Here is a 25,887-nt window from a genome sequence, read left to right as displayed (position 1 = left end):
TCAACAGTGTGCCGGTGTAGCCAAGAAAGCTAGTGGCACATTAGGGTTGTTACATCAAAAGAAGCGTTGCCAGTAGATCCAGAGAAGTGATTGTTCCTCTCTACTTGGCTTTGGTGAGGCCGCATCTGGAGTACTGTGTCCGGTTCTGGGCCCCCAATTACAGGGAGGATGTGGATACACTGGAGAGGGTCCAGCAGAGGGCGACCAAAATAATTCGGGGGCTGGAGCATATGACCTATGAAGGAAGGTTGAGGGAATTGGGACTGTTTAGTCTGCAGAAGAGAAGACTGAGGGGGGACTTGATAACAGCCTGCGACTGACTGAAGGGAGGCTGCAAAGAGGCTGGAGAGAGGCTGTTCACCGTGGTCATGGATGGCAGAACAGGGAACAATGGTCTCAAGCTGCGGCTGGGAAGGTCCAGGCTGAACATCAGGAAAAACTTTTTCCCTAGGAGGGTGGTGAAGCACTGGAATGTTCTACCCAGGGGAGTAGTGGAGTCTCCATCCCTGGAGGTGTTTAAGTCTCGGCTCGACAAAGCCCTGGCTGGGCTGATCTGATGGGTTTGGTCCTGCCTTGGGCAGGGGGCTGGACTTGATGGCTCTTTTAGGTCTCTTCCAGCTCTCTTGTTCTGTGATTCTATGAGCTCAGCTAGCCAAGAGGAGCAGCGGAGGAGAGGCCACGGGCCCTGGGTCTCTCTACACGACAAGTGCCACAGCTGCAAGGTGGTGCAATGCTGCCGTGTAGACATTTGCTTCAGCAGCAACTTTGCCATGGCCCTCGTTAGCTCAGCCCCTCGAGAAGGGGTAGCCAGGGAGGTAGATTCCCCACGGCAGCAGGAGAAACCCTCCCATCGGCGTAAGCGGCGTGGACGCCGTAGGCCTCCGACCGTGCTGTGCAGGAGCTGTGCCCCTATAGGGTGGTTTCCCAAACTGCCGGGCGTGAAGAAATTCCGGGGGGAGCGTGAGGCGACCCATCCCCCCCCCCCCCGTCATTCCCCCCACCTGAAGAAAGAGCCGGCCTTTGCTGCTGGCTCTCAGCCCAGCCATTTTACATGGGTGACCCGGCGTAGCCGCTATAAAAAGCAGGCAGCCGGCAAAGACCCACGTGGGGCTGGCTGCCTCCTGCAAAGGGGAGTGAGTGTGAGCTGAGGAGGAGGATGGAGTTAGATGGGGGTGCCTGGCTTTGCTGGAGAGCTGGTGAGGGGCTTGGGCGGCTTGCGGGACTCATGGGCTCGGGTGGGTGGCCCTGGCAGAGCAGGGCTTGGGCGGGTGGCTTGGGTGGCTGGCCCGCAGCTGGGGTAGGTGGCTGGTAGGTGGGTGGCTGCTCCCGGCAGCGCGTGGCTTGGGCGGCCGGCGGGCAGGTGGCTGGCAGGCCCCGGCGGCTGGTGAGCGAGCGGGTGGCTGGTCCTCGCAGCACGGGGCTCTGGCAGCGCAGGTCTCAGGCAGGTGGGCAGGTAGCTGACGTGGGCATCTCTGGAGGCTGGCACGGGGCTCAGGCAGCTGGGGCTGCGCCAGGCACCTGCAACGGGGCCGGGAAAAACTATTTGTGCTTATTTTTAATTTTCAGTAGCATTTGTGTCTCAAGCTTTTGTGTTCATTTTAAATTGCGAATTGAAGGGTTTATTAAAAGGGGTCTGGATAATGGAGAAGACGTTGGGGGGGTGCGGGAGGGTTTCTCAAAAGTCAAAGGGGGGGGCGTGACGCTGAAAAGTTTGGGGACCCCTGCCTAGAGCGTTGCGAGAGAAGACCAGGCCCTAGTCGCGTCTACACCGGAGCGGAAGGCTGCGTCTGCCCTGTGCCGCTTTGAGCAGCGAGACAGAGTCGCCGGTAGCTGCTGTTCGCTGGCTCCTTGGTCGCCAGCAAACGTCTACCCTCAATGAGCGGCCTAAGGGCCACACCCCCCGGCACCAGGCTGGCCGACGGGGCCGTCTCTGGCTCTGCTCGCCACTCCCGAGCACGACCCCTCTCCTGGCATCAGGCGCTGCCCAGGCAGCCCGTTCCCAGGGAAGCACAAGGAGACGCAGGCGTTCGGCTCGGTGACCCACGCGCAGCCAGGCTGTAGGACGCCAAGAGACGCGGGGCCTGGCAGGCGGGTCTCCGATCTTACCGGACAACACTCTAATCGCTGGGCTATGGGATGGTCCGAGCCGGGGGCTCCCTCCGGCTGCTCCTGTGTACATGAACAACTAAACAGCCACGGGCAGGACTGGCTCTGAACTTACTTGAGTTAACGTAAGGGAACAACCTCCAGCCGGGGGAAAGCGCAAGGGAAAGCCCAGTCCTGCACATGCCTGAGAGGTGCAAAGCCCTGGAAAGAGGAGAGTTCCTCTGGGGGGATTTATTTAGGGCGCGGTGCGTATGGAGGGCGAATTCAATGGGAAAAAGGGAAGTTGAGTGTCAGGAAACAGTAACTGCAGGTATTTCACTTGGCAGGACCGAACACCAGCAAGACCATCCCCAATGGGTGTCTGTTTAACCTGCTCTTAAATATCTCCAGCGATGGAGATTCCACCGCCTCCCTAAGTAATTTATTCCAGTGTTCAACCAGTTTCACCTTTTGCTGGCTGTAAGATCACCTGCTCAGTGCAAAGTTTAAAGCCAGTTTCGTTGCCCCTGTGTTTAATAATTAACCCTTCCTATCGGGTAATTAAAGACATTTTACATGCATCATAAACTGTAAAAGCCAGGGCCTTGCCCTGATAACTAGGACTGCAGCTTTACCTGGTGGCCACAACAGGCAAAGAAAAAGTCTGAGCTGCCTTGAAAAGTCGCCTTGTCCAGCTCCTCCCAGCCTCTTTCTCAACCAGCTGGGTGCTTGTTTAAGGCAAGGGGCAGATTTTCAAAGGTGTTTTGGTGCCTATGGATTGTGATAGGCAGCCAGGGTGGGACTCACAAGTAACTTTTGTGGTGAAAACTGAACCAAAAATGTCAGGTAGCATCTCTGTCACTTCAATTCTGCATTTTCTACTATTGTCTTTCCTCAACGATTGAGTAATGATCCTAGGCCTTTCTCTGCCTTCTGCTGTATCTGTCGACACTTTTGTTACCCTTTACGTCTCCAGTTAGTTTCAACTCAATTGGGGCCTTCGCCTTTCTAGTCTTGCCCCAATGCTTGTGTTGTTCATTTTATATTTAATCCTTCATAATTTGATCTAGCTTCAACTTTTTGTAGGACTCTTGTTTTAAGTTCCAGATAACTGAGGCTCTCCTAGTTAACTCAGGTGGTCTCTTGACATACTTCTTAGCTTTCCTATGCAGTGGAACAGTTTGCTCTTGTGTCCTTAACCATGTCTCTTTCCAAAACTGCCAACTGTCTTTAGTTGTCTCTGTTTAGAAAACCCTCCCTTCTTGAAATCCATTAGCTTTACTTTATAAGTTTTCCTCTTTTTCATGTTCACTTTTACCTCGTCAGAATCAAATCCAGATTATCCTCTTCCCTAGCTGCTTTCTCCACCTTCTGAAGGAAAAAAGTTGTCTCTAGAGCTCAGGGGTTGTAAGTTCAAGCCTTGAGGAGGCTGATTGGGGCAAATGGATATCAGGGATGGTGCTTGGCCCTGCCACAAGGGCAGGGGACTGGACTAGGTGACCTCCTAAGGTCCCTTCCGCTCCTAGGAGGTGTGTGTAATTGGTTATGTTTGTCTCCCGTCGGCTGTTTACACGGCAGAGCTATTTCGGAACACCGAAGTATATTCCAAAATAGCAACGTCGCCGCTAGGAATTGCGCCCAGTGTTTCAAAATACGGGGCACGCTATTTTGGCATCCCTCTACCTCTCATTGCAGGAGGAGTAAAGGGCGCCTCGAAATAGCCCAGTACAATCCCAAAATGGCCATTTCAAAATCGACCCGAAGTAGGATAAACAATTTGTTGAGAGGGGCTCAGTGTAGACATATCCTAAAAGACCAAAGTCAGAGAGGAGCGGTCCTTCCAGGGGAGGAGACCAAAGTGGTTAGAGGAGACACCAAAAGGACTTGGGAGATTCCAGATAAGAAAGAAACCCAGGAGGTGGCGCACAGGGTGGGGGCTTAGGGGAGAGAAGACCTGCCCGTAGGTAAGTGCAAAGGGCTGGTGGTTGTGCTGGTTTTGAAGCAGCACCTGTCACTGCCTTTGCAGGGGCTGGTGAGTCTGTGGTTTGTGTTTGCTCATCACAGGAACACTCATTTTGGGGAATGAGGTGAGCCTTTGAAGGGAGCATTTCCTGCTCTCTAGCGGCTGTGTTTGAGGGACTGAATCCCACATGCTACACAGCTGCAGGACGAGTCACAAACCTTCTTGTAACACCTACAGGATCTGCACCAAGCATTCCTGAGACTGCAATACCCACCTGAGGAAGTGAGAAAACAAATCAACAGAGCCAGACGTGTGCCACGAAGCCTCCTACTACAGGACAAGCCCAAGAGAGAAACCAACAGAACACCACTAGCTATCACCTACAGTCCTCAGCTAAAACCTCTACAGCGCATCATCAGGGATCTACAACCCATCCTGGACAATGATCCCCCACTTTCACAGGCCTTGGGAGGCAGACCTATCATTGCTCACAGACAACCTGCCAACCTAAAACAAACCCTAACAAGCAACTATACACCGCACCACAGTCACTCTATCTCAGGGACCCATCCATGCAACAAACCTCGTTGCCAGCTCTGCCCACATATACACACCAGCAACATCATTACAGGACCTAACCGGATCAGCCACACCATTGTGGGCTCATTCAGCTGCACATCTACCAATGTAATTTATGCCATCACGTGCCAGCAATGCCCCTCTGCCATATACGTCGGACAAACTGGACAGTCCCTACGTAAAAGAATAAATGCACACAAATCAGACATCAGAAATGGCAATATACAAAAACCCATAGGAGAGCACTTCAATCTCCCAGGACACACAGTAGCAGATTTAAAAGTAGCTATCCTGCAGCAAAGAAATTTCAAGAACAGACTCCAAAGAGAAATTGCTGAGCTACAATTCATCTGCAAAGTCAATACCCTCAGCTCAGGATTAAACAAAGACTGTGAATGGCTGGCTAAATACAAAAGCAGCTTCCCCTCTCTTGGAGTTCACACCTCCAGATCTACTGATGACAATACAACTCAGCCTGCCTGACTGAGCTAACCTCGTTATCCCCAGCCTTGCTCTGGCCTATTTATACCTGGCCTTGCAGATTTCCAGGACCAGCATCTGAAGAAGTGAGTTAACTCACGAAAGCTCATGCTCTAAACTTTTCTGTTAGTCTATAAGGTGCCACAGGACCCTTCGTTGCTCTACAGATCCAGACTAACACGGCTACCCCTCTGATACCTTTTTGTAGGTGAACGTACTCTGGGTTTCTCTGTGCACCTCTCGGGGCATTTAATCAGGCTGGGTTTTTAGACTGCAAGACTTTTGCTTCTGCCCAGCTTCCCAGACCTTCTCCCCTTCAGCTTCGTTAGCTGCAGCCTGAGTACAGCCGGGCACACGCTGCAGGTGCTCGCACGAACCAGCCTCTCTAGCGTGGCCGCGCTGAATCGCTAAAGAGAGAAATATTTGTGGAAAGCGCGGTCGTCGTTTGACCCGGAACTGATTTACCTCATTTACTGGGGCAGCCAGGACATTTTCAGCACCAGTTCGGAGATAAGTTAAATCGCTCCTTGGCACTGTTGTCAAACCTGGGTCATTTCCCCAGCACAGAGGGGACCACTGAGCCTCTCCCTTCTTTCCTGAGGGAAGGCGCTCTCAGGGGTGCAGAGACAAGCTTATCGATGTTCTTAAGTGCCAAAGGTTGTTCCATCTTTATCTTCCTGGAAGTGCCCTAGTAAAAAATGCAGCAAGGACCTTCGGACTGACACGACTTCTGAGGAGTGAGGCACCTTTCTGCTGGGAGGTGAACACCGCAGCAGGGGTGTGATGGTGGCTGAGAACGTGTTCGTCCTCTCGTGAAAAGCACCATGGCAGCTGCACGCCCTGTACAAACCATCGCAGCGGAAGTGACCTGCTCCATCTGTCTGGAGTTATTTCGAGACCCTGTGACTACAGAGTGTGGACACAGCTTCTGCAAGGGATGTATCTCCCAGCACTGCAAGACAGCGGCAGATGCTGCCTGTCCTCAGTGCCAAAGGAGGCTCCCAAAGGAAACCTTAAGGCCAAACAGGGAACTGAAGAATATTGTGGAATCGGTACCCGACTTATTAAGTTCCCGAGCTGTGGAAGGGCTCAGAAGAGGAAATATGTGTGACAGACACCAACAGCCTTTGAATTTCTACTGCAAAGAGGATCAGACCCTCCTGTATGTCGCGTGTGAAGGGTCCCGGGCTCACCGCGGTCACGCTGTGTTTCTCGCGGAGGACGTTGTCCAGGAGTACTGGGTAGGGAACATTATTTGTTTTTGTTAAATGAACTTGGTGCGGCGGGGGCAGAGGACAGGGGAACCTGTTCTTCCTTCTGATATAAAGGGTCAGTTTTTCCGAAAGTGGCGTGGCTGGGGGGCACGATCACCCTGTGCTCGAACGCCTGTCCTAGCGCCTGCCCTCACTTTTATCTGCCTTCCCCCCGCCCCGGTTTGTACGCACAAAAGGTGACTTCGGGCCCGGCACGGACAAGGCGAGTGTGATGTACCAGAGAGGCTACGGGACGCGGGGAGGCAGCGTGTGAGACTGACTGAGAACTCCTGTGTTCTGACCAAAACAAGCAGGCGTCCAGTGGCACCGTAAAGATTAGCAGAGCTATTAGGGCCTGAGCTTTTGTGAGGCACAGCTCAGCTCCTCAGATGCTGGAGGGGAAGTGAGCGCGTCTCCCCAAAGCTCACGTCCTAACAAATCTGTTAGCCTTTAAGGTGCCACTGGACTCCTTGTTGTTTTTGCCAAAACGGACTAGCGCGGCCACCTTCCTGGCCCTGCGTGCTAGCTGCCTCTGCTACCAACCTGCTGTTTGACTTTCATGTACTAGCGCTCACCTTGTGTTTCCCTGCTGATAAATTGGAGACAGTGACATTTTCCTCTGTCACATAAGAACGTAAGAACGGCCACACTGGGTCAGACCACAGGCCCATCAAGCCCAGTGTCCTGTCTTCCGAGAGTGGCCAGTGCCAGGTGCCCCAGAGGGAATGAACACAACAGGGAACCATCAAGTGATCAGTTCCCTGTTGCCCATTTCCAGTCTCTGGCAAACAGAGGCTAGGGACACCCTTCATGCCCATCCCACTTAATAGCCACCGATGACCCTGTCCCCCATGAATTTATCTAGTTCTTTATTGAACTTTACGATGGTCTTGCCTTCACAACATCCTCCAGCAAGGAGTTCCACAGGTTAACTGCGTGTTGTGTGAAAAAATATTTCCTATTTTTGTTTAAAACCTGCTGCCTATTAATTTCATTTGGTGACCCCTAGTTCTTGTGTTGTGAGAAGGAGTAAATAACCATTCCTTATCTATTTTCTCCACACCAGTCATGATTTTATAGACCTCTATCATATCCCCTCTTAACCATCCTTTGTTCCAAACTAAATAGTCCCAGTCTTACTAATCTCTGCTCATATGGCAGATGCTCCATAGCCCTCATCATCTTTGTTGTCCTTTTCTGAACCTTTCCCAATTCCAGTATATGTTTTTTGAGATGGGGCGACCACATCGGTACACAATATTCCAGATGTGGGCGTACCATGGATTTATATTGCGGTACTAAGACATTTTCTGTCTTATTATCCATTCCCTTCTTAACGATTCCCAACATTTTGTTCTCTTTTTTGACTGCTGCTGCACACTGAGTGGATGTCTTCAGTGAACTATCCACGACGACTCCAAGATCTCTTTTTTGAGTGGTCACAGCTAAGTCAGAGCCCATCATTTTATACGTGTCGGTGGGATTCTATTTTCCAAAGTGCATTACTTTGCATTTATCGACATTGAATTTCATCTCCCGTTTTGTTGCCCAATCACCCAATTTATTAAGATCCTTTTGTAGCTCTCCACAGTCTGCTTGAGACTTAACTATTTGGAGGAGTTTTGTGTCATCTGCAAGTTTTGCCACCTCACTGTTTAGCCCTTTTTCCAGATCATTTATAAATGTGTTGAATAGGACTGGTCCCAGCACAGACCCCCGGGGGACACCACTATTTACCTCTCTCCATTCTGAAAAATGACCATTTATTCCTACCCTTTGTTTCTGATCTTTTAACCAGTTACCCGTCCAAGAGAGGCCCTTCCCTCTTATCCCATGACAGTTAACTTTGCTTAAGAGCCTTTGGTGAGGGACCTTGTCAAAGGCTTTCTGAAAATCTAAGTACTCTACATCCACAGGATCACCCTTATCTGCATGCTTGTTGACCCTTTCAAAAAATTCTAGTAGACTGGTGAGACACGACTTCCCTTTACAAAAGCCGTGTTGACTCTTTCCCAACAAATTATGTTCATCAATGTGTCTGATAACTCTGTTCTTTACTAGAGTTTCAACCAGTTTGCCCTGTACTGAAGTCAGACTCACTGGCCCATAGTTTCCAGGATCACTTCTGGAGCTCTTTTTAAAGATTGGCATCACATTAGCTATCCTCCAGTCATCTGAAAATGACAGGTTACAAACTGCAGTTAGTAATTCTGCAACTTCACTTTTGGGTTCCTTCAGAACTCTTGGGGAAATACCATCTGGCCCTGGTGACTTATTACTGTTTAGTTGATCAGTTTGTTCCAAAACCTCTTCTAATGACACCTCAATTTCAGACAGTTCGTCAGATTTGTTACCTGAAAAGAATTGTTCAGCCTCAGGAATCTCCCCCACATCCTCAGCTGTTAAGGCTGATGCAAAGAAATCATTTAGTTTCTCTGCAATTGCCTTATCATCCTTGAGTGCTCCTTAAGCATCTCGATCATCCAGTGGTTGTTTAGCAGGCTTCCTGCTCCTGCTCTTGTTACAAGACAACAGCACTGACCGTCCCAAACAGCCCGCAACTAAGGCCTCCCCAGCGCATCATCAGGGATCTGCAACCCATCCTGAACAACGAACTTCCACTCTCACAGACCTTGGGGGGGCAGGCCTGTCCTCACCTACAGACAGCCTGCCAACCTCAAACAAATCCTCACCAGCCACTACAAATCACAAACCAGTGACTCTAGGCCTGGAACCAGCCCCTGTACCAGTCCTTGCTGCCAACTCTGCTCACATATCTACACCAGTGACACCATCACAGGACCTAACACCAACCACACCAGCCGGGGCTCCTTTACCTGCACATCTACTAATATAATATATGCCATCATGTGCCAGCAATGCCCCACCGCAATTTACATTGGCCAAACTGGACAGTCTCGCCGTAAAAGAATAACTTGACATAAATCAGACATCAGGAACGGTCATGTACAGAAGCCTGTGCAGGAACATTTCAATCTTCCGGGACACTCAGTGGCAGATTTAAGGGTGAAAGTTCTGAAACAAAGAAATGTCAGAAATCAAATGGAGAGAGAAATCTCTGAGCGGCAATTTATTTGCAAATTTGACTCCATTAACTATGGATTAAACAGAAACTGGGAGTGGCTCACAGGTTACAAAGGCCAGCTTCTCTACTCTGGGTGCTAATATCGCCCCATTAGACGCTGACAAAGGCTCACATCCCCTGTCTTATATGACGTGTTTTTATCTCTTTTGATAAGTACTGTTGATACTGGGCCATTTCCACCTTGCTGAATAGACCTTGTCAGCTCTGGCCCTCCCCCTTTACTAGGACCCCACTCTTTAAATATCCCTCTGAAACCACCACCCCCCGCCCACTCATGCATCTGATGAAGCGGGTCTTTCCCCATGAAAGCTCGTGCTCCAAAATATCTGTTAGTCTATAAGGTGCCACAAGACTTCTTGTTGTTCCCAGGGAGTATAGTGGATGAAAGGCTGGATGTGAGTCAACAGGGGGCCCTTGTAGCCAAGAAGGCTAACGGCACACACTGGGGTGCATTAGGAGGAGCATTTCGAGCAGATCTAGAGAAGTAGTTATTCCTCTCTATTCAGCACTGGTGAGGCCACATCTGGAATATTGTGTCCAGTTTTGGGGCCCCCCAGTATAAAAAGGATGTGGATTTGCTGGAGCAGGTTCAGCGAAGGGCAACAAAAATGGTTAAGGGGCTGGAGCACATGGCCTGTGAGGCGAGGCAGAGGGATTTGCGCTTGTTTAGTTTACAGAAGAGAAGACTGAGGGGTGATTTGACAGCGTCCTCCAGCTTCCTGAAGGGGAGCTCTAAAAAGGACGGAGAGAGGCTGTTCTCAGTGGTGACAGATGGCAGAACAAGGAGCAATGGGCTGAATTTACAGAATGAGAGGAATAGGCTGGATATTAGGAAAACCTACTTCCCCAGGCGGGTGGTGAAGCACTGGAATGCGTTGCCTCGAGAGGTGGTGGGACCAGCACCCTGCTATTCCCTTCCAGAAGTCTCATGTCTGCTTCTCCAGCTGTTCCTGTTTCCCAGTGAGCTCGTGATCTTTTAGTCTGACTTTCTGCACATTGTCAGCTGCAGAATCTCACCCACCTCTCCAGTGATAGACCCAGAAACTCTGATGGAGTTGCTGAAATCTTCAGATCAGGCTTTGAAGACTTCAAGTTGCAGGGTTTAATTAAACTCTGCCTGTGTCCTGTAGATGAAGGCGAACCCACCCCCTCATCCAGGCTCTCTGGCTCGCTGTCACACGTATCTTGCTTAACAATCCCTGCCTTTGCTTTCAGGAAAGCCTTCAGCCCACCTGGCTGACTTTCTAATCAGGCCTCCCTATGAGATCTCCTGCCTTGGGCTGTGGGTTCTAGTTTTTCAGCTACCACACTTCATAAATGGGCTTTACCATTCCTTTTGTTTAACATGAAAGAGAGAATGAAGCAACTTTCATCAGGCTAGAAAAAGTCTACATACCCAAGACCTGCTTGACAGCTGGTGTAAACACCTTCCAGCATCAATGAATGTATTTATTTTTTTCACTGTAACTTTTGTTTCCAAAGGAAACAATAAAAAAGCACTTGAAAGGAATTGAAACCATCTATGATAAACTGGACCAGCTCGTGAGCAAAGACCGGAAACTCCTTCCTCGGGGGGCAGGGGAAGAGGCCCATAAGTGGCTGAAGAAATTAGCTGACAAGACAGCAATTCTTTTCCAGGTAAGCTCCTCTACAGGAAAGCAAAAACAAAAGCATTGCTTTTACGGGGGAAGCTTCAGTAACCCGGAAAGGCACAGCTGACACTGAGTTATGTTTCTGCCACACAAACAGCAGCACAAATGTGCAACCTGCAGGGCAATTTTCCATTCCAGCAGAACGAGACGGATAAAAAGGTCTCCAGCAGCGAGTGCATCTCCTCTGGGAAAATGTGCAGAAGCACCCTGGCTGTGTGTTCCTGCAAATACAGCTCTGCCTCTAAATTCTGAGCTGGGTGGAAGAGGAGACACTCCCCTGGACGCACAGTCCTTGGGCGCCTCTGTGCATAGCAGGGTTGGGTTACCACAGTGGCGCTTTCAAAACAGAGGAAGCCCCTGAGAGGGAGTGTGTCTGCATCAGTATCGACCAACTTACTCCCAAAACGCTGGGAGTAAGGGAACGTCGAAGTTGCATGGGAACTTTGAAGTACCTACAGCTACACGGCTTGTCGCTGCTTTGAAGCTAGCAACTTCTAAGCTCACATGGCAGGAATTATGCTAATGAGGTGCTGCATATGCAGAGCGGCACCTCATTGCTATTCTCCAGTTGGGCTGATTAGCATGTGCCCTTTGAAGGAGGGGCTAGCGTAGATGAGCCCAAAGAGAAGAAATCAGCTGTAATCTGATAACTGACCTTTTGCTTTTGGCATGCAAATACACAGACACTCCTCTCGGAAGCAAAAATCAAATCGTTGCCTTAAAAAGTAATTTATTCACAAAACAAGATGAAAAAATACCCAGCAAGTAAATAAGCATACTTGGTTGCTGAGGGTAATAAGGGCAACTCAAACATCCAGGTTAGGGCACAGAAGATTATTTCCCTGGGAATCAGCTTGGAAGTTACAGAGTACAGGGGAAAGATACCTCAACCAGCCTGAGAAGTTCCACACCAAAGCCAAAATAAAAATAACCTGATTGTGTTCAACTAAACATTTCCTTTCCACTTCCATATCTATGTGCTGATTATGACATGGGGAGGATGTTTACTGGAATTAGGCGTATGGGTCTCCCCCTGCTCCGGCCACAAAGGAAAGACTCCTCAGCCTGGAGTTGTTTCCATTCAGAAAAAGATCCCTCTCTCCCCATTGGCATTTCTGCCTGCTTCCTACAGAGAACCCCCTTTCCCTGGGTTTAACCCTTTATGGGCATTTATTCATCACACTCTCCCTCTCAGGGGTGTCCTCTTTTTTATGAAAGCTCATATATAGGAACCTTATACCGGGGGCCAGATTTTCCAAAGACCTTGGGAACAACGGAGATTCCTCATTGTTCTGCTCTCCCCAACTAGGGGCCAATGGGAGCTGCTGGGAGCTGAGCTTCTTTGGACAACCTGTCCGTAAAGGGCGAAATGGCAGCCAGAGCAGAGGCTGCACAGCCCTTCCCACCCCACACTCCGGCAGCAGGCAGCCGTGGTTTGCCTGTCTGTGCTCAGGAGCTGGCCAGCCCCACCAGCAATGCTGACAAACATAACAGGACTGCCTCTAGGCCCGTACGGTGTAACTTTGCCAAACTCCTTCCTAACAAAGATCCAAAGCAAAGTTCCTGCTGTGGGAGGAGACAGGAGGGGGCTTCAGGCAACGTTTTACTACCCAATTGGCAGAAATTAATCTCCACCACATCACGCGGAAACCCGATTGTAGAACTGCGTCTGCATGTTGGTTTCCTCTTTCCATTGCAGGCAGATAGAAAGGACCAGAGGCAAAGGTAAGTGTCTGCCATTCCCGCTGCTGTGGGAGGAATCTGAAGGGGGAAAGTTCCTACTGCATACATGACCCAGCGGAGAGAGAGCTTCAAAGTGGGGGAGGCAGCAGGAGACGTTAATTCTCTACTTTCCCTCTATTTCCCTGAAATAAGGAGTCATTTTGCTTTTCTGCCACAGTACAAGTTGAATCTGGGGACCTGGGGATTAGAGCAGATGGGAGGCTGGATATGAGTCAACAGTGCGCCCTTGTAGCCAAGAAAGCTAACGACATACTGGGGTGCATGAGGAGGAGCATTTCCGGCAGGTCTAGAGAAGTTATTGTGTCCCTCTATTCAGCACTGGTGAGGCCACATCTGGAGTACTGCATCCAGTTCTGGGCCCCCCAGTATAGAAAGGATGTGTACGCCCTGGAGCAGGTACAGCAGAGGGCAATAAAAATGATTAGGGGGCTGGAAAACATGACCTGTGAGGAGAAGTTGGTGGGGAGAAAAGAAGACGGAGGGGTGATTTGATAGCAGCCTTCAACTTCCTGAAGGGGAGCTCTAGAGAGGCTGGAGAGAGGCTGTTCTCAGTGGTGACAGATGGCAGAATAAGGAGCAATGGTCTGAAGTTACAGGGGGAGAGGTGTAGGCTGCGTAGTAGGAAAAAGGACTTCTCCAGGCGGGTGGCGAAGCACTGGAATGCGTTGCCTAGAGAGGTGGTGGATTCTCCATCCCTAGAGGTTTTTCAGTCCCGGCGGGACAAGGTCCCGGCTGGGATGACTTAGTGGGGGCTGATCCTGCTTTGGGCAGGGGGCTGGACTCGGTGACCCCCTGAGGTCCCTTCCAGCCCTGGGAGTCTGTGATTCTATGAGCCTCCTGCTGGACCACTGATGTTACTGGAACAAAGAGCCCATAGACCAGGGTGTCCCAGTGGGTGAGAGGCACAACTGGGAACAGGGAGCCTGGCACAGAGGCTGGCTGGGGGCCAGGAGGCTGCACCAGGAAGAAAGTGGCAGCTGGGGGCCAGGCTCTGATCCAGCCTCCTTGACCCCATTCTCCCCCCCCCCCCGCACCCTGACCCCCGAGCTGAGGCCAGGAGCAAAGTTCTAGGCACGCGAGTCTGGCAGCTGGGATCAGATCCCGGCACTGGGCCAGGTGCTCAGGGCTCTCCTGCAACCCTAGTTCCCTTCCTCTGTGTTGCAGGAGCAGCCGTACAGAGGGAGCAGGGTCTGCCCCAGCCCCAAGTCCCTGTCTTCCTACACAACCCTGCCCTAACTCACGCACCCCACAATCCCTTGCCCTAATCCCCTCACCCTGCACCCCACACTTACATGTCTGCCAGGTACTGTCATATCACAACCCCTCCACACCCAGCCCTGGGCTCCCCCCACAAGGGTACCTGTGTGATATGACGATACCTGGAAGAAACTTAGGTTACGTTCACCCCCAGCACTACCCCCAGGACGTTGTTGTGTTCATGGAAAAAAAACGCGGATACTGATGAGAGTAATTGTCGTGTTCAGGTTTGAAGATGCAGCTTCTCAGCCGCAGCCACATGAACCTGACGTCCCTGGAAGGAAAATTGCCATGAAGACAGAGTTACAGGGACGCAAAGGTAAGAAACTGAGTCCGGGGTCTGTCCTGAAAGATTTTTTTTTTGAGGGGGTAAAGAATGATGGAGTTACCAGGAGTGATCAGCCCCTCCATGCAACGTATCAGAGCCAGCAGCTGAACTGGAGAGACCCGGGAGCTCAGTCCGTGGCTCAGGCCATCCCAGGTGGTCGTCCATCGTCCAGGGGAATGCTGCACTTTCCCCTGTTACCCGACGCTAATGAGAGTCCCCTTGTTCTCCGCTTCCTTATGCTCTCAGAGACGCGGCCAGTCGGCTCTCTGTTACTCTGCTGCGGTTGGGGCGTGGGGCAGTCACAGGAAATGTCCGGTCTTAGACACCCCCTTTTCCTTACAGCCTGTTTGCCACACGCTCCTCCTGAGATCAGCACTGTGACTTTGCATCACACCTGGGCCAGGGCACGAGCCAGGAGCCCCTCGGTGGGGGTACCAGAGGCCCAGCGTGCTAGGCAGGCCGGAGGGCAAACTGAGAGGCAGCTGGGCGGTGGGCTCGGCTTCCGAGGAGAGGAGTGGCAGGTGGGAGCAAGACCTGAGCAGGGAGAGCCAGCGCCGTAGATCGCATGGCTCAGCCCCAGCCGGGCTGTCTTTGCCGAGGGCTGGAGGCCTGCGCTGGGGCCGAAGCCGGTCGCTATGGCAAAGCGTTTCACTGCCGTGCAAAGATCGCACAGTCGTCGGACTCCAGATATTGTACAACCCAGTCTGTGACGAGAGCTGGCCAGGCTGGGACGAGGTGGCCAAGAGATGAAGGAGCCTCCAGGGCTCGCGGTGCGGGGCCGTGGTACCGGCACAAACATTGCACAGGCCACGAACGGCCGTATTGTGGGTGCATCCGGGACTACCCCGAGGAGAGGGAAATTTATCATTCAGTAACGGTGCACCCCGAGTGCCAGGTGAGGGGAAAGGCACGGCATAGCACCGGCACTGAGACTCTCACACGGCTTGGGGTGACCCAGACCTAGTCACCTCATGAACAGCTGTACAGGTTGAACCTCTCTGGTCCGGCACCCTCGGGACCTGACCGGTATCAGATGAGAAAATTTGCCAGACCATGGGAGGTCAATATTGTCTGGGACATTAGCAGGGGAAAGAGGCGACTGAGGGGCGATATGATAGAGGTATATAAAATCACGAATGGTGTGGAGAAAGTGAACATAGAAAAATTATTTACCTTTTCCCATAATACAAGAACTAGGGGACACCAAATGAAATTGATGGGTAGTAGGTTCAAAATTAATAAAAGGAAATTTTTCTTCACACAGCGCACAGTCAACCTGTGGAACTCCTTGCCCGAGGAGGCTGTGAAGGCCAGGACTCTATTAGGGTTTAAAAAAGAGCTTGATAAATTTTTGCAGGTTAGGTCCATAAATGGCTATTAGCCAGGGGTAAAGTATGGTGCCCCAGCCTTCAGAACAAAGGCAGGAGATGGATGGCAGGAGATAAATCACTTGATCATTGTCTTCTGTTCTTCTTCTCTGGGGCACCTGGCACTGGCCACCGTCGGCAGACGGGAACTGGGCTGGATGGACCTTTGGTCTGACCCAGTATGGCCATTCTTATGTTCTTATGTTCTTATGCTTACTAGGCACTTTGAAGACATTTAGGGGTAAATTTCAGCTAAATCCACACTAAAAGGCAGGATGACTGTAAATAAACTTTAAGGGATCACAGGAAACTTGCCCACGTCCATGAGAAGTGGACATCCAGCTAACGGAACTCATGATGGATTATGTTTGCGATTAGAGAGATTCAGCCTGTACTGGGAAAGTTACGAGATCTGAGCAGGAGGGCTAGTTTCTGTATTGTGGATTTGTGCCATATCATGGGGACAAGGTGCTGGCCTAGCCGGTTTTGGTTCCAAAATGATGACACAAGGAAATCATATATGAAATAGGGCTCACCTAAGCTGCCACCGGCTTATATGATCTGGGTCAGCTGGTGAGCATGTTCCAGGTAATTCTGTCATTCTGCACAGGGGGATTTAATCACCAGGAGTTCTTATCCAGTATTCCCTAGTTCAGCTCTGTGCAGAGGAGTTCCCTGGAGTAATAAAGGCCAGGGGTGCCACGCTCGGTTGGGACTACATGGCTGGTAGAGGACACGGGAGGTGTCTGCAGTTTCAGTAAATGTTTGCATGACGCCGGCGTGACCCCATGTCACTGCTGCGGAGAAAGCAAGTTTCAGCGGCGGGAGTGTGTGCTGGGCCTCAGGAGACCGATGGGACGGAGCACTTGTCTGAGAAGAGCGGGGAGGGGCTTGAGTTGCATGGAAAAATTCAGGCTGCGTTGCCAATAAAAATCTGAAAACCTCAGCCAGCCTTGCAGTCGTGTGGGGAGTGGGGAGTTGGCCGACCTTGGACAGCTTGGCCTTTGCGTGGGAGCACCTGGGTCCCTTCCGGGGATAAGAGGAAGGTGAAGAACTCCCGGAAGGGGTTGTCAAAAGCACGCTGCAGGGGCCTGGCACAAAGGTCACACTTCCTTAAGCACTTCCCCACCCTTCGGAGTGCTACGGTCTTCAGGGGAGCCAGAGGGAGACCAGTCATAGAGTCATAGGACCTCTATGGTGGCATTCTCAGAAATGCTTCCAGTTCCCCACGCAGAGCCAGGTGGGAAGGCAGAAATTCGGAGTCTCAGTGCGTCCATGAGACGATGGTGTAGGGAGAAAGCGTTTAGGTTTATTAGGAACTGGGGGAACTATTGGGATGGGGGAGCCTATGCAGGATGGAAGGACTCCACCTAAACCCAACTGGACCCCGACTGCTGGCACTTACCATGAAAAAGGTTGTAAAGCAGTTTTTAAACTAAGAGGAGCGGGGAAGCCCATTGGTGCAGAGGAGCACAAGGATCAGACAGAGACGTTTTTTAGATGAGGATCTATTGATAGAGATTTTCTAGGTTTTAGTCAGGAGGAGGGGGGCCGGGCACTCTGGTCAGGGGCTCCCATCGCCTGCCCGCCCTCGAGCCTTCCCTGGGGAGAGCGGGACCCCAGGAGAAGTCCCGCACCAGCCCCAAACTAAAAATAACCGGATCGCAGCTGACAAAACACAGCTCAGCAGCAGACAGGAAGCAGCCCAGGTACGGCTGGCACTGAGGGCGAGAAGTCTGTGGGGTGGGAGGGTTGCAGCTGAGCTGAAGGCGACGGGCTCTAGTCAAAGCAACTCCTGCAGCCTGTCTGCTGGGAAGAGGTTGGACAACAGTGGCTGGGATTCTTCCCAGCAGGGAACAGAGGGTCAATAACCCTCAATTCATTTACCCGCAGAAAGAGGAAACCTCAGAGAATCAGTGGCTGAGAAGAAGCAGCTGACGGGAAGTCACGTCGTTCGTATCCATGAACAGGCTCCTGACCCCAAATACGGACTCGATCACAGATCCCTGGACCCAGTAATACACAGAATCAGTGACACAACCGAGGATGCTGAGCCTAAGGTACAAAATAGTAGTACAATGTAGTGTAAATGCTCCCTCCGCTGTGGTGAGTGAGGTATGGTCGCCCTACGCTTAAAGAGCTGGGAAAGCCCCAAAATGATCAACAAGCCTCCCCCAGACATTACAGCCACAGTCTGCTTAAAGCAAGCAGAGGCCAGCTTGTATTGAAGGAACCCGCTGTGGTCGCTAGCTGTGAATTTCCAAAGTGACACATATTTGGGATTCTTATAGGTGTCCATTTGATACTGAATTTCCTGCATTTTTGTGATTTTGGGCTGATCTCTGCTCCTGCAGAACCAGCCTGAGGCACATCAGAAATGGAACACGGCCTTCCCTGAGCCCACACGCAAATCTCAGTGTAAACAGGAACTCGCAAGAGCACGTTTATAAATGCCGGCGGCGCACGGACAATCCAGCTCTGCCAAGCCCCTCCCCGTTCACTGCTGATTTTTGCCAGGTCAGGGGCTGAGGGATGAAACCAGCTGACACAATGCCCGGGCCATCACGTAGAACGTTCTGCGTGAATGGAAGTTAAATGCTTTTTTTTTCCTTTCCGTTTCCCACGCAGGTGGACGTGAGGTCCGCCAGGAACCGGTGAGTTTGTGAGTTGTGCTGCCCTGAGCTGGGAAGCTGTGGGAAAAGCTCCCATCTCGCAGGCCCCACAACGGGAAGAGCTGGGGACAGCAGCTGAGAGACCCAGACAACAGCCTCCCCCTGGTCCAGCTCTGTCCCCCAGTGATATGGGGAAGTTTAACCTGTGACTGGAATCATTTCAGGCCGCTGGTGAAGGTGGAGAGTGAACAGCAAGGACAGGAAATAAGAGACGTGCCCCTAATGGCCTGACCCATTTGGAGTCGTTGTCCCTGCTAACTCTCACGTCCCCGTACGGTCACTGGGTCAGGACTTCAAAGGTCCTTTGTTTCCCCTGGTGCTGTTGGGGTCTGGGGTTAGCAGGCAGCCAGTGATGACAGGAAGTATTGTGTTTAGGTTTGAAAACATGATATCTGCAACCCGACCAGTGGTCTCTGGCGGAAGTGTGACGGGCGTTATCTCTCCTGGAGGGAAGGTGGCCTCACAGACCAGGTTACAGGGCCCTCAAGGTATGACGGGGGATCTACTCCGTGGGAACGTATTGTTGAATTTAGTTTAGTCCCTGGACTTGTTCAGGATTTGTCGCCCTGGAGGTAAGGGGCATGTGCCCATCCTCCCACTCTTCCTCCCAGGAGCTGGGGTTCAGGATCTGTCTGGGTGAGGCTCCCCAGTGGGGAACAGCCACCGAGCTGTCTGCGCCCCGCTGTTCAGGGCGCCCCAATGAAATGCAGCGTTTCTGAGCGGAGAAGGCTCAGAGCAGACTCTCGCTTGGGGGTGACCAGACAGACCATAGGACGCTGACTTCCCATCGCTCGGGGAAGAGGCCCTCGGCAGGCCCCGTACCTGGGACGACATCTGGGGTGGGCAGGAGGGTCCCCTCCATACTGTGACTCATAGGCTGCTTCCTGCGGAGACCTGTCTCCGCAGGCGTGACTGCGGGGCACATCAAGCCCAGGAAACAGCTGATGGGCCGATCACCCTTCTGCTCCTTTCTAGCCTGATTTTCCCGTCTCAGTGTCAATAGCAGAGCAGCGGCTGCTCAGCGTGTGTGTGTGGGTGGGTGGGTGCGGGTGTGGGTGTGTGTTTCACCTTCCACGAGCAGCCCACATCCCAAGCCATAGAGTTGCCAAGTGTCCCAGGGTGGCTGTGGGACGGGCGTTTGAGGGTGGGGCGTTTTCTATGTGAGAGCAGGTGTTGGGAGCTCATCCTGGGGATTGTAGTTTTGGGGACCTGGGGAAGGGGGTGGCAGAAGGACAAGAAATGACCCGGCCTTGCCCGTCGCACACAGAGAGAGGCGGACAAGTGTCGGAGGAACAGGAAGGGGCTGGGACTCGTGTCTGCAGAGAAGCTGAAACCCCTGGGCCTTTGACAAGACATGGTTCTCTGCCTCCCGCAGACAGCCACAAGCAGGTACGGCGTGAGACCCTTCACACTCAGGTGGGAGGTCACTGCCGAATGGCCCCTCCATGAGTCTCTGCTCCCATTCCCAGGCAGAGGCTGGCATGGGCCGCTAGGCATCTCAGCAGCCAGCCCAGCCTCTGAGGGACGGGGAGAGAGAAAGGATGGGGAGAAGGTCCCTGCCGGGGCTCTGAACTCAGCTGAACATCCCCAGGGCGGTGTGATGGGCCTCTTCAATAAACCAGCCTCAACAGCTTCACCTGGGCGAAAGCTGGTAGCAGAGTGGGTGTGAAATGGAAGGAGGGATCCCCAGACGGTGGTGCACAGAGGACAGCAGAGGTTGGAGGAAGGAGGGTGCACGTCCAGATGTGGTGGTCAGGCAAGACAGACAGGCTGAAAGACAGCTCAGAGACCTGCCAGCCTCCGATAAAACGATCCCCGGTTAGGTGTCATTTGCCAGTGTGGTATTGGCTGCGCCGTGGGCTCGGGGCTGGATTAGCTTTTGTAGGGAGCCAGGCTTAGGAGATTTTGGAGAGCCCCCTAGGCTTCAAGGCAGAGCCCAAAATGCGAGGTTCAGGGTGTGGGAAAGGGCTGCTGGGGACCAGGATGGGAGTGGGGGTGGGGTGATGGCTGGGAGGGTGGAAGAGTCCAGGAGGGGGCTGGGGATGGTGGTACAGGAGCAGCGTGTGTGGAGTTTGGGTGGGTGCAGTGGGGGGTCGAAGTGGGAGATCTGAGTGGGCGGGGGGGTGCAAGAACAGGCTGGGGTGCAAGGTCTGGGTGGGAGGGTGCTGAGTGCTTCGAGCAGGTCCCTGTTGGTTCTGGATCAGCCCTCGCTATTTCGTTCTGGGAACAGGGACCTTTTCAGCCTATGGCCAATACACAACCCCTCCCAGCCTGGCACCATCTGCAAATGTGTGAGCACATTCTGTACGCCACTAGCCCAACCACAGAGGAAAATATTGAGAAGAACCGGCCCCCAAGCTGATCCCCGTGGTCCCCACCCATTAGGCCCTTCCAGCATAACCCTGAGCCGTTGCTAACTACCCTGTGGGAACGACTCGCCAGGCAGTTAGACACCCGTCTTCCGGCAGCCCCCTCTAAGCTGTTTTCCCCGAGGTCGTTGATGAGAATGTCATGTGAGACGGCCTCATTGAGGTCTAAGTACACCACATCTACCGCTTCCCCCTCGTCCTCAAGGCTGCTTACCAGCTCTTCCCTAAAGCACAGGGGGCCAGTATGTTGCCTCCTGTGTTTGGGACTGTGCAGAAAGCAGGGCTGGCCTAGCTGCTGCTCAGTTCAGAGTAAACTCCTTGGTGGTCATGGACGAGGTGTAATTACTTGGTACAGATGGGGGAGGCGACAGAGTTTCACCCTACAAGGACTGAATTAAGGACTCTAGCTGTGGATTTCTAAATGATCAGATGTCTGGGATTCTAATACCCGTAGGTCTGAGGGACGGGAAGAAGGAGAAAACAAGGGAATCATTTCGGCATTTCCAACCCCCAGAGCATCACGTGGCACATTCTTTTCGGGTGGACTCTGAATGGTGTTTTCCTTTTCTCTTTCCCACCCAGGTGGACGTAACGTCCCTCAGGAGAAGGTGAGTCTGGGAATGGTGCTGGGGACCTCCGGGGAAAACTCTCTACCCTGTGCGTATCAAAACTGAAGAGCTGGAGAGAGGATGGAGAGCTCCAGACACTGGATTTCCTCTCTGTCTCTTCTCCATTGACAAGGGTGTTAAAAATGTTATTAGCGTCCTATCAGTCCCCTGGGGAAGGTGGCGAATGAAGGAGAAGGACTGGCAGTAAGAGACGTGCTAGAAAACACCTGGGCCGCTAGGAGTTTCCTCCTCTGCTGACTCTCGTGACCTGGTGCGATCATTGGGCTCAGATTTCAAAGGCCTGTTCTTTCTCCCTGGAGATGGTGGGATTGCGTGAAGAAGGCAAAAAGTGATAATGAAATCTTGCATCCAGGTTTGAAGATTCATCACCTCCGAACCCATCAGCGGGCTCTGTTGGGAGAGGGAGGGGCAGCGTCTCTCCTGGACGGAAGGCTGCTGGGGGCGTTCAGGTAAGGAAGGGGCCCCTTGAGACTGTACCATCGTACCCAGTTCATTATGACTTGGCCTCTGGGTTGCAACGTCTGTGTAACTGAGCCAGTTCAGCTCCCCTGCTGGGTTCCCCTGCATGGAGGGCTCTTCCCCTGTGTTTGCTGAGGAGTTTCCACCTCTCGCTCTTCCTCCTGGGACGTGACCGTTCAGGATCCTTCCCTCTGCGGAGCCCCGGCAGGGTGCACCCCCCAGCTGCCTGCAGCTCCCGCTCAGGGCGTGCCGGTGAAAAGCTGCGTGTCTGGGTGGAGGCGGGTCCCCGCAGGCTCCCCAGAGGGGTGATGAGGCAGCAGGACGCTGACTTCCCCGGTGCGGGGGTAAAGCCCTCACAGCAGGCCTGACCCTTCGTGGCGACCTCTGGCTTAGCTGGGAAGGTCCTCGGCATGCGAGAACCCTCCATTCTCCCACAGGCCGCCTGTTGCTCGCCCAATGGGCAACAAAGGGGCCACCAGCTGGGGGGACTCTCCCATCCCCCACAGTGACTTGTTCCCACTCTCCTCAGCCCTTCCCCCTGGGCAAGCCCTATCCCAGGCCCCAGCAGCCCAGCCCTGCTCAGGGGCGCAGGGATTCCCCTCTTGAGCAGGAATTTGTGCTGTGGAACGGCGGAGTTGAATGGTGGAGCTGGGCAGGACCTCGGGGCAGGACGAAGAACATCTGTATCATCCCAGACGGCGGTTTGTCTGCCCTTCTCTTAAATATCCCCAGAGATGGAGACTCCACTGGCCCCCCCCTAGGCAATTTATCCCAATGTTCGACCACCCTGACAGTTAAGAACTTTTTCCTCATGTCCAACCTAAACCTCCCTGGCTACCGTTTAAGCCCCTTGCTCCTCAGCCCGTCCTCAGAGGTTAAGAGCAATTCTTCTCCGTCCTCCTTACAACAACCTTTTCTGTGCCCGAATGCTCCGATCCTGTCCCCTCTCAGGCTTCTCGTAGCCAGGATAAACAAGCCCAGTTCTTTCAGGCTTCCCACGTCGACCATGGTCTGCAGACTGTTCATTGTTCTTCTTGCTCGTCTCTGGACCCTCTCCCGTTTCTCCGCATCTGTTTTGACATGTGGGGCCTAGAACCGGACACGACGCCCCCCCCGCCCCCCATCAGTTCCCGTGTTGAAACTGATAGGGCTGCGCTCACAGACGCAGCAGGGACGGGCTTACTGTCTGCAGGCGCTGATAGTTGAGGCTGGTGGGCTTGGCTGCTGGAACAACTCTGCTTCGGTGGTATACACCCCATGGGCTGGGCGCGTGCAGACTTTTGGGGCCGTGGTGGGCTGGGTGGCCTAGTGGTTAGCATCCACTCAGTCCAGGCAGTCCCAGCTCAGGGCACCAAGAAAGTCAACAGCCTTGACCTAGGGGTGTGGTGGGAGGACTCATTTGTTACCCTCCCTGGGTTGCTCCCTAGCACCCCTCTTTGCTTCTGCTCTCAGGTACCAAAACAGGAAACCAAACTATGAGCCTGAGCTGGGACCAGCTCAGGGGTCTCTGGGCCCTCTTGCAGGAGGGATGTGGGGTGGGTTTAGCCCTCTTCCCAGCCCCCACCCTTCTGAGCTGCCCTGCTCCCGCTCAGCCCTGCCTCCAGCTGGCGTGTGCTCTGCAGGGCTGGCGGAGCGGGGCCAGCTGGGCCCAGAACTGGCCTTTGGCCCCTTCTGTCCCAGGTGGGGCTGTGCCCCATCACAGGCCGGGATTAGCGATTTTATCGGAGTGTCTCACTGGATGGTCTCACTGAAAGCCCATCGCTAGGGACCCCCTCACTGGAGCAGCCCCAGCGCAGAGCCCGGTGGTGTTTGCGAGCCCCCGCTGCAGTGCCAGTGACTCTGGGTGTGGGAGATCCAGGGAGCAGCTCTCAGACTGAGCCTGAAATGCACAAACCTGCCCCAGCTCCGCCTGCAAAACCGTTTCTCTCTCTCTCTCTCCTCAGCGGCCGTGACTCTGGATCCAGCCACGGCTCATCCCCGGCTCGACCTGTCCGCGGATGGGAAAAGCGTGAGACGCACAGGCACACGGCACGGTCTGCCCAGGAATCCTGAGAGATTCAATACTTCTGCTTGTGTCCTTGGATCTCCAGGCTTCACCTCGGGCTGACATTACTGGGAGGTGGAGGTGCAGATGCAGGGTGGGGAAGGCTGGGCTCTGGGGGTGGCCAGCGAGTCTGTGAGGAGGAAAGGAGTTCTCCCCCTTAAACCTGAGGAGGGGATCTGGGTTGTTAGCGCTGAGGATACGCCTGGGAATAAGAGCCACGAGAGGATCGGAGTTTGTCTGGAGTATGAAAGCGGGAAGGTGACATTTTACATTGCTGAGGACATGGCTGAGATCTCGTCTCTCACCGCTGAATTCACTGGGAAAGTTTTCCCTTTCTTCCGCCTCTTGTTTAAAGACACCTGTATGAAGCTAAGTCCCTGACAGAGGTGAACATTTCGCTGTACCCAGGGTGCAGTTGGAACAGAAATATTTACTCCAACTGGGGCAACTTCCCCTCCATGGACATTCACATCCCCCATCGGCTGCACTGAACGGCCACAACCCCCCTGACTGCTCACCCTAATTTACAGTGGGGATTTCGAAGTTCCCTGCGTCCTTTTGAAAAGGAGCCCATCTGGATAAGCCACACTTCAGTGAAACGTGGCAATTTCGAAGAGCTGCACCCAGCAGCATGCTAATGAGGTGCTGAATATGTATTTCAGCACCTTATTAGTAATCTTCCAAAGGGTCATTTGCATGGCCATTTCGAAGATTTGGGCTAGTGTAGACACGGCCTAGATGAGCTATGGGCAGAGTCGCTGCTGTGTAACCTCTGAAATTATTGGCTTATTGTGCTCATTTTGTCTTGCTGCTAGAGCCTATCCAGTTCCTTCTCTCCGCCCATTGACACCCTATATAATCACTTGTAAGCTATAATTTGGCACCCCTGAGCCGGACAGGCGACGTGGTTCTCCACCAGCCCAGCATAATAAACCCTTGTGCTTCATTCAGACACGGTGTCCAGACTTTGTTCCAACAATTTTTGCTGTAGCTTTCTTACATACGTACCTTCCTTTGTACGTCTACTGCAGTCCATCCAACAAGGTGGGTTTTACCCCCGAAACCTGACGCCCTAATAACGCTGTTAGTCTCTAAGGTGTTACAGGACTCCTCCTTGTTTTGACGCCAGCTGATCATTTATAAAACCACATTATGATTCCAGGGTGTAAGTCATCAGTCATTACCTGAGCTCTCACTTTATATTTTACCTTTCGTAAAGGCACCGGGTGGGGGGCAGTATAAATGAATTATTTACTGTTAGTGAAGACAGGCGGAGCCATAGTTTTATGCAAATGCTAAATGCAGCCAAGGTTTCTTGACAATCACCCACAGCTTCACTGTGTGCACAGCCAAGGCCTGGGCTACACTTAAATGTGGCGACGGAGGGAAAGACGGGGCCCAGCGAGGAAGAGGAGCCACAGCACAGGGAAACCCTGCCCCCATCCTGGGATGCTGCGCATCTCTCGGATCACGGGCAGGGCACATGGGCATGGAGTCACCCTATGGGTGACTGATTCGCCCTTTCCCCTCCCCAACCCCTATTACAGCTGCAGCAGCCGAGGGTGGGGGAGCCCTGGCACACCTCCTGGGCCGGCCGTTCCCACCCTGCCTAGAGGGGCTCCGGCTGCCCCCACGCTGACCCCCGCACTGCCCCCGCCCCCCTGCCTCCCTCCTGCACCTGCCCCCCGCAACCCTCCCTACTGCTCCTGCCCCGCCCTCCCCACTGCCCTAGGGGCCCTCGCTGGCCATCTCCAGGTGCCATGACCCTGGCCATTTTCTGGGGCCTTGCTGCATGGTTCCTGGCTATGGCAGGGCTGGCCAAGGCCAATCCCCGCACTGGGGCTGAGGCCACCCGCCCCCGCCGGTCCTCGAGAGCATGAGCTGATAGGAGCTGCAAGTCT

At 53.0% G+C, this 25,887-nt stretch overlaps 1 protein-coding gene across 3 annotated transcripts; it reads left to right on the top strand.

Moving 5' to 3' along the window:
• Positions 1–1,072: 1,072 nt before the first annotated feature.
• LOC142024898 (uncharacterized) lies at positions 1,073–25,079 on the top strand. Of its 3 annotated transcripts, none has more exons than XM_075017225.1 (12): positions 1,073–1,196; positions 4,286–6,348; positions 10,949–11,104; positions 12,818–12,843; positions 14,346–14,437; positions 17,707–17,873; positions 18,442–18,467; positions 18,861–18,973; positions 19,753–19,874; positions 21,437–21,462; positions 21,836–21,932; positions 23,886–25,079. In XM_075017225.1, exons 2-12 carry the CDS (start codon positions 5,932–5,934, stop codon positions 23,892–23,894), a joined length of 1,251 nt encoding a protein of 416 aa, XP_074873326.1. In that variant the 5' UTR covers positions 1,073–1,196; positions 4,286–5,931; the 3' UTR covers positions 23,895–25,079. The 3 variants fall into 3 exon arrangements, with proteins under 3 accessions (XP_074873326.1, XP_074873328.1, XP_074873327.1); XM_075017226.1 differs by lacking the exon at positions 1,073–1,196 and adding an exon at positions 2,111–2,231; XM_075017227.1 differs by lacking the exon at positions 4,286–6,348 and having other exon boundaries at positions 1,125–1,196.
• The last annotated feature ends 808 nt before the right edge of the window (positions 25,080–25,887 follow it).

This window comes from Carettochelys insculpta, chromosome 22 (assembly GCF_033958435.1).
Source record: "Carettochelys insculpta isolate YL-2023 chromosome 22, ASM3395843v1, whole genome shotgun sequence".
Lineage (NCBI taxonomy): Eukaryota > Metazoa > Chordata > Testudines > Carettochelyidae > Carettochelys > Carettochelys insculpta.
Note: the sequence above shows the minus strand (reverse complement) of the source record. Positions and strands in the feature narration are given on the sequence as shown.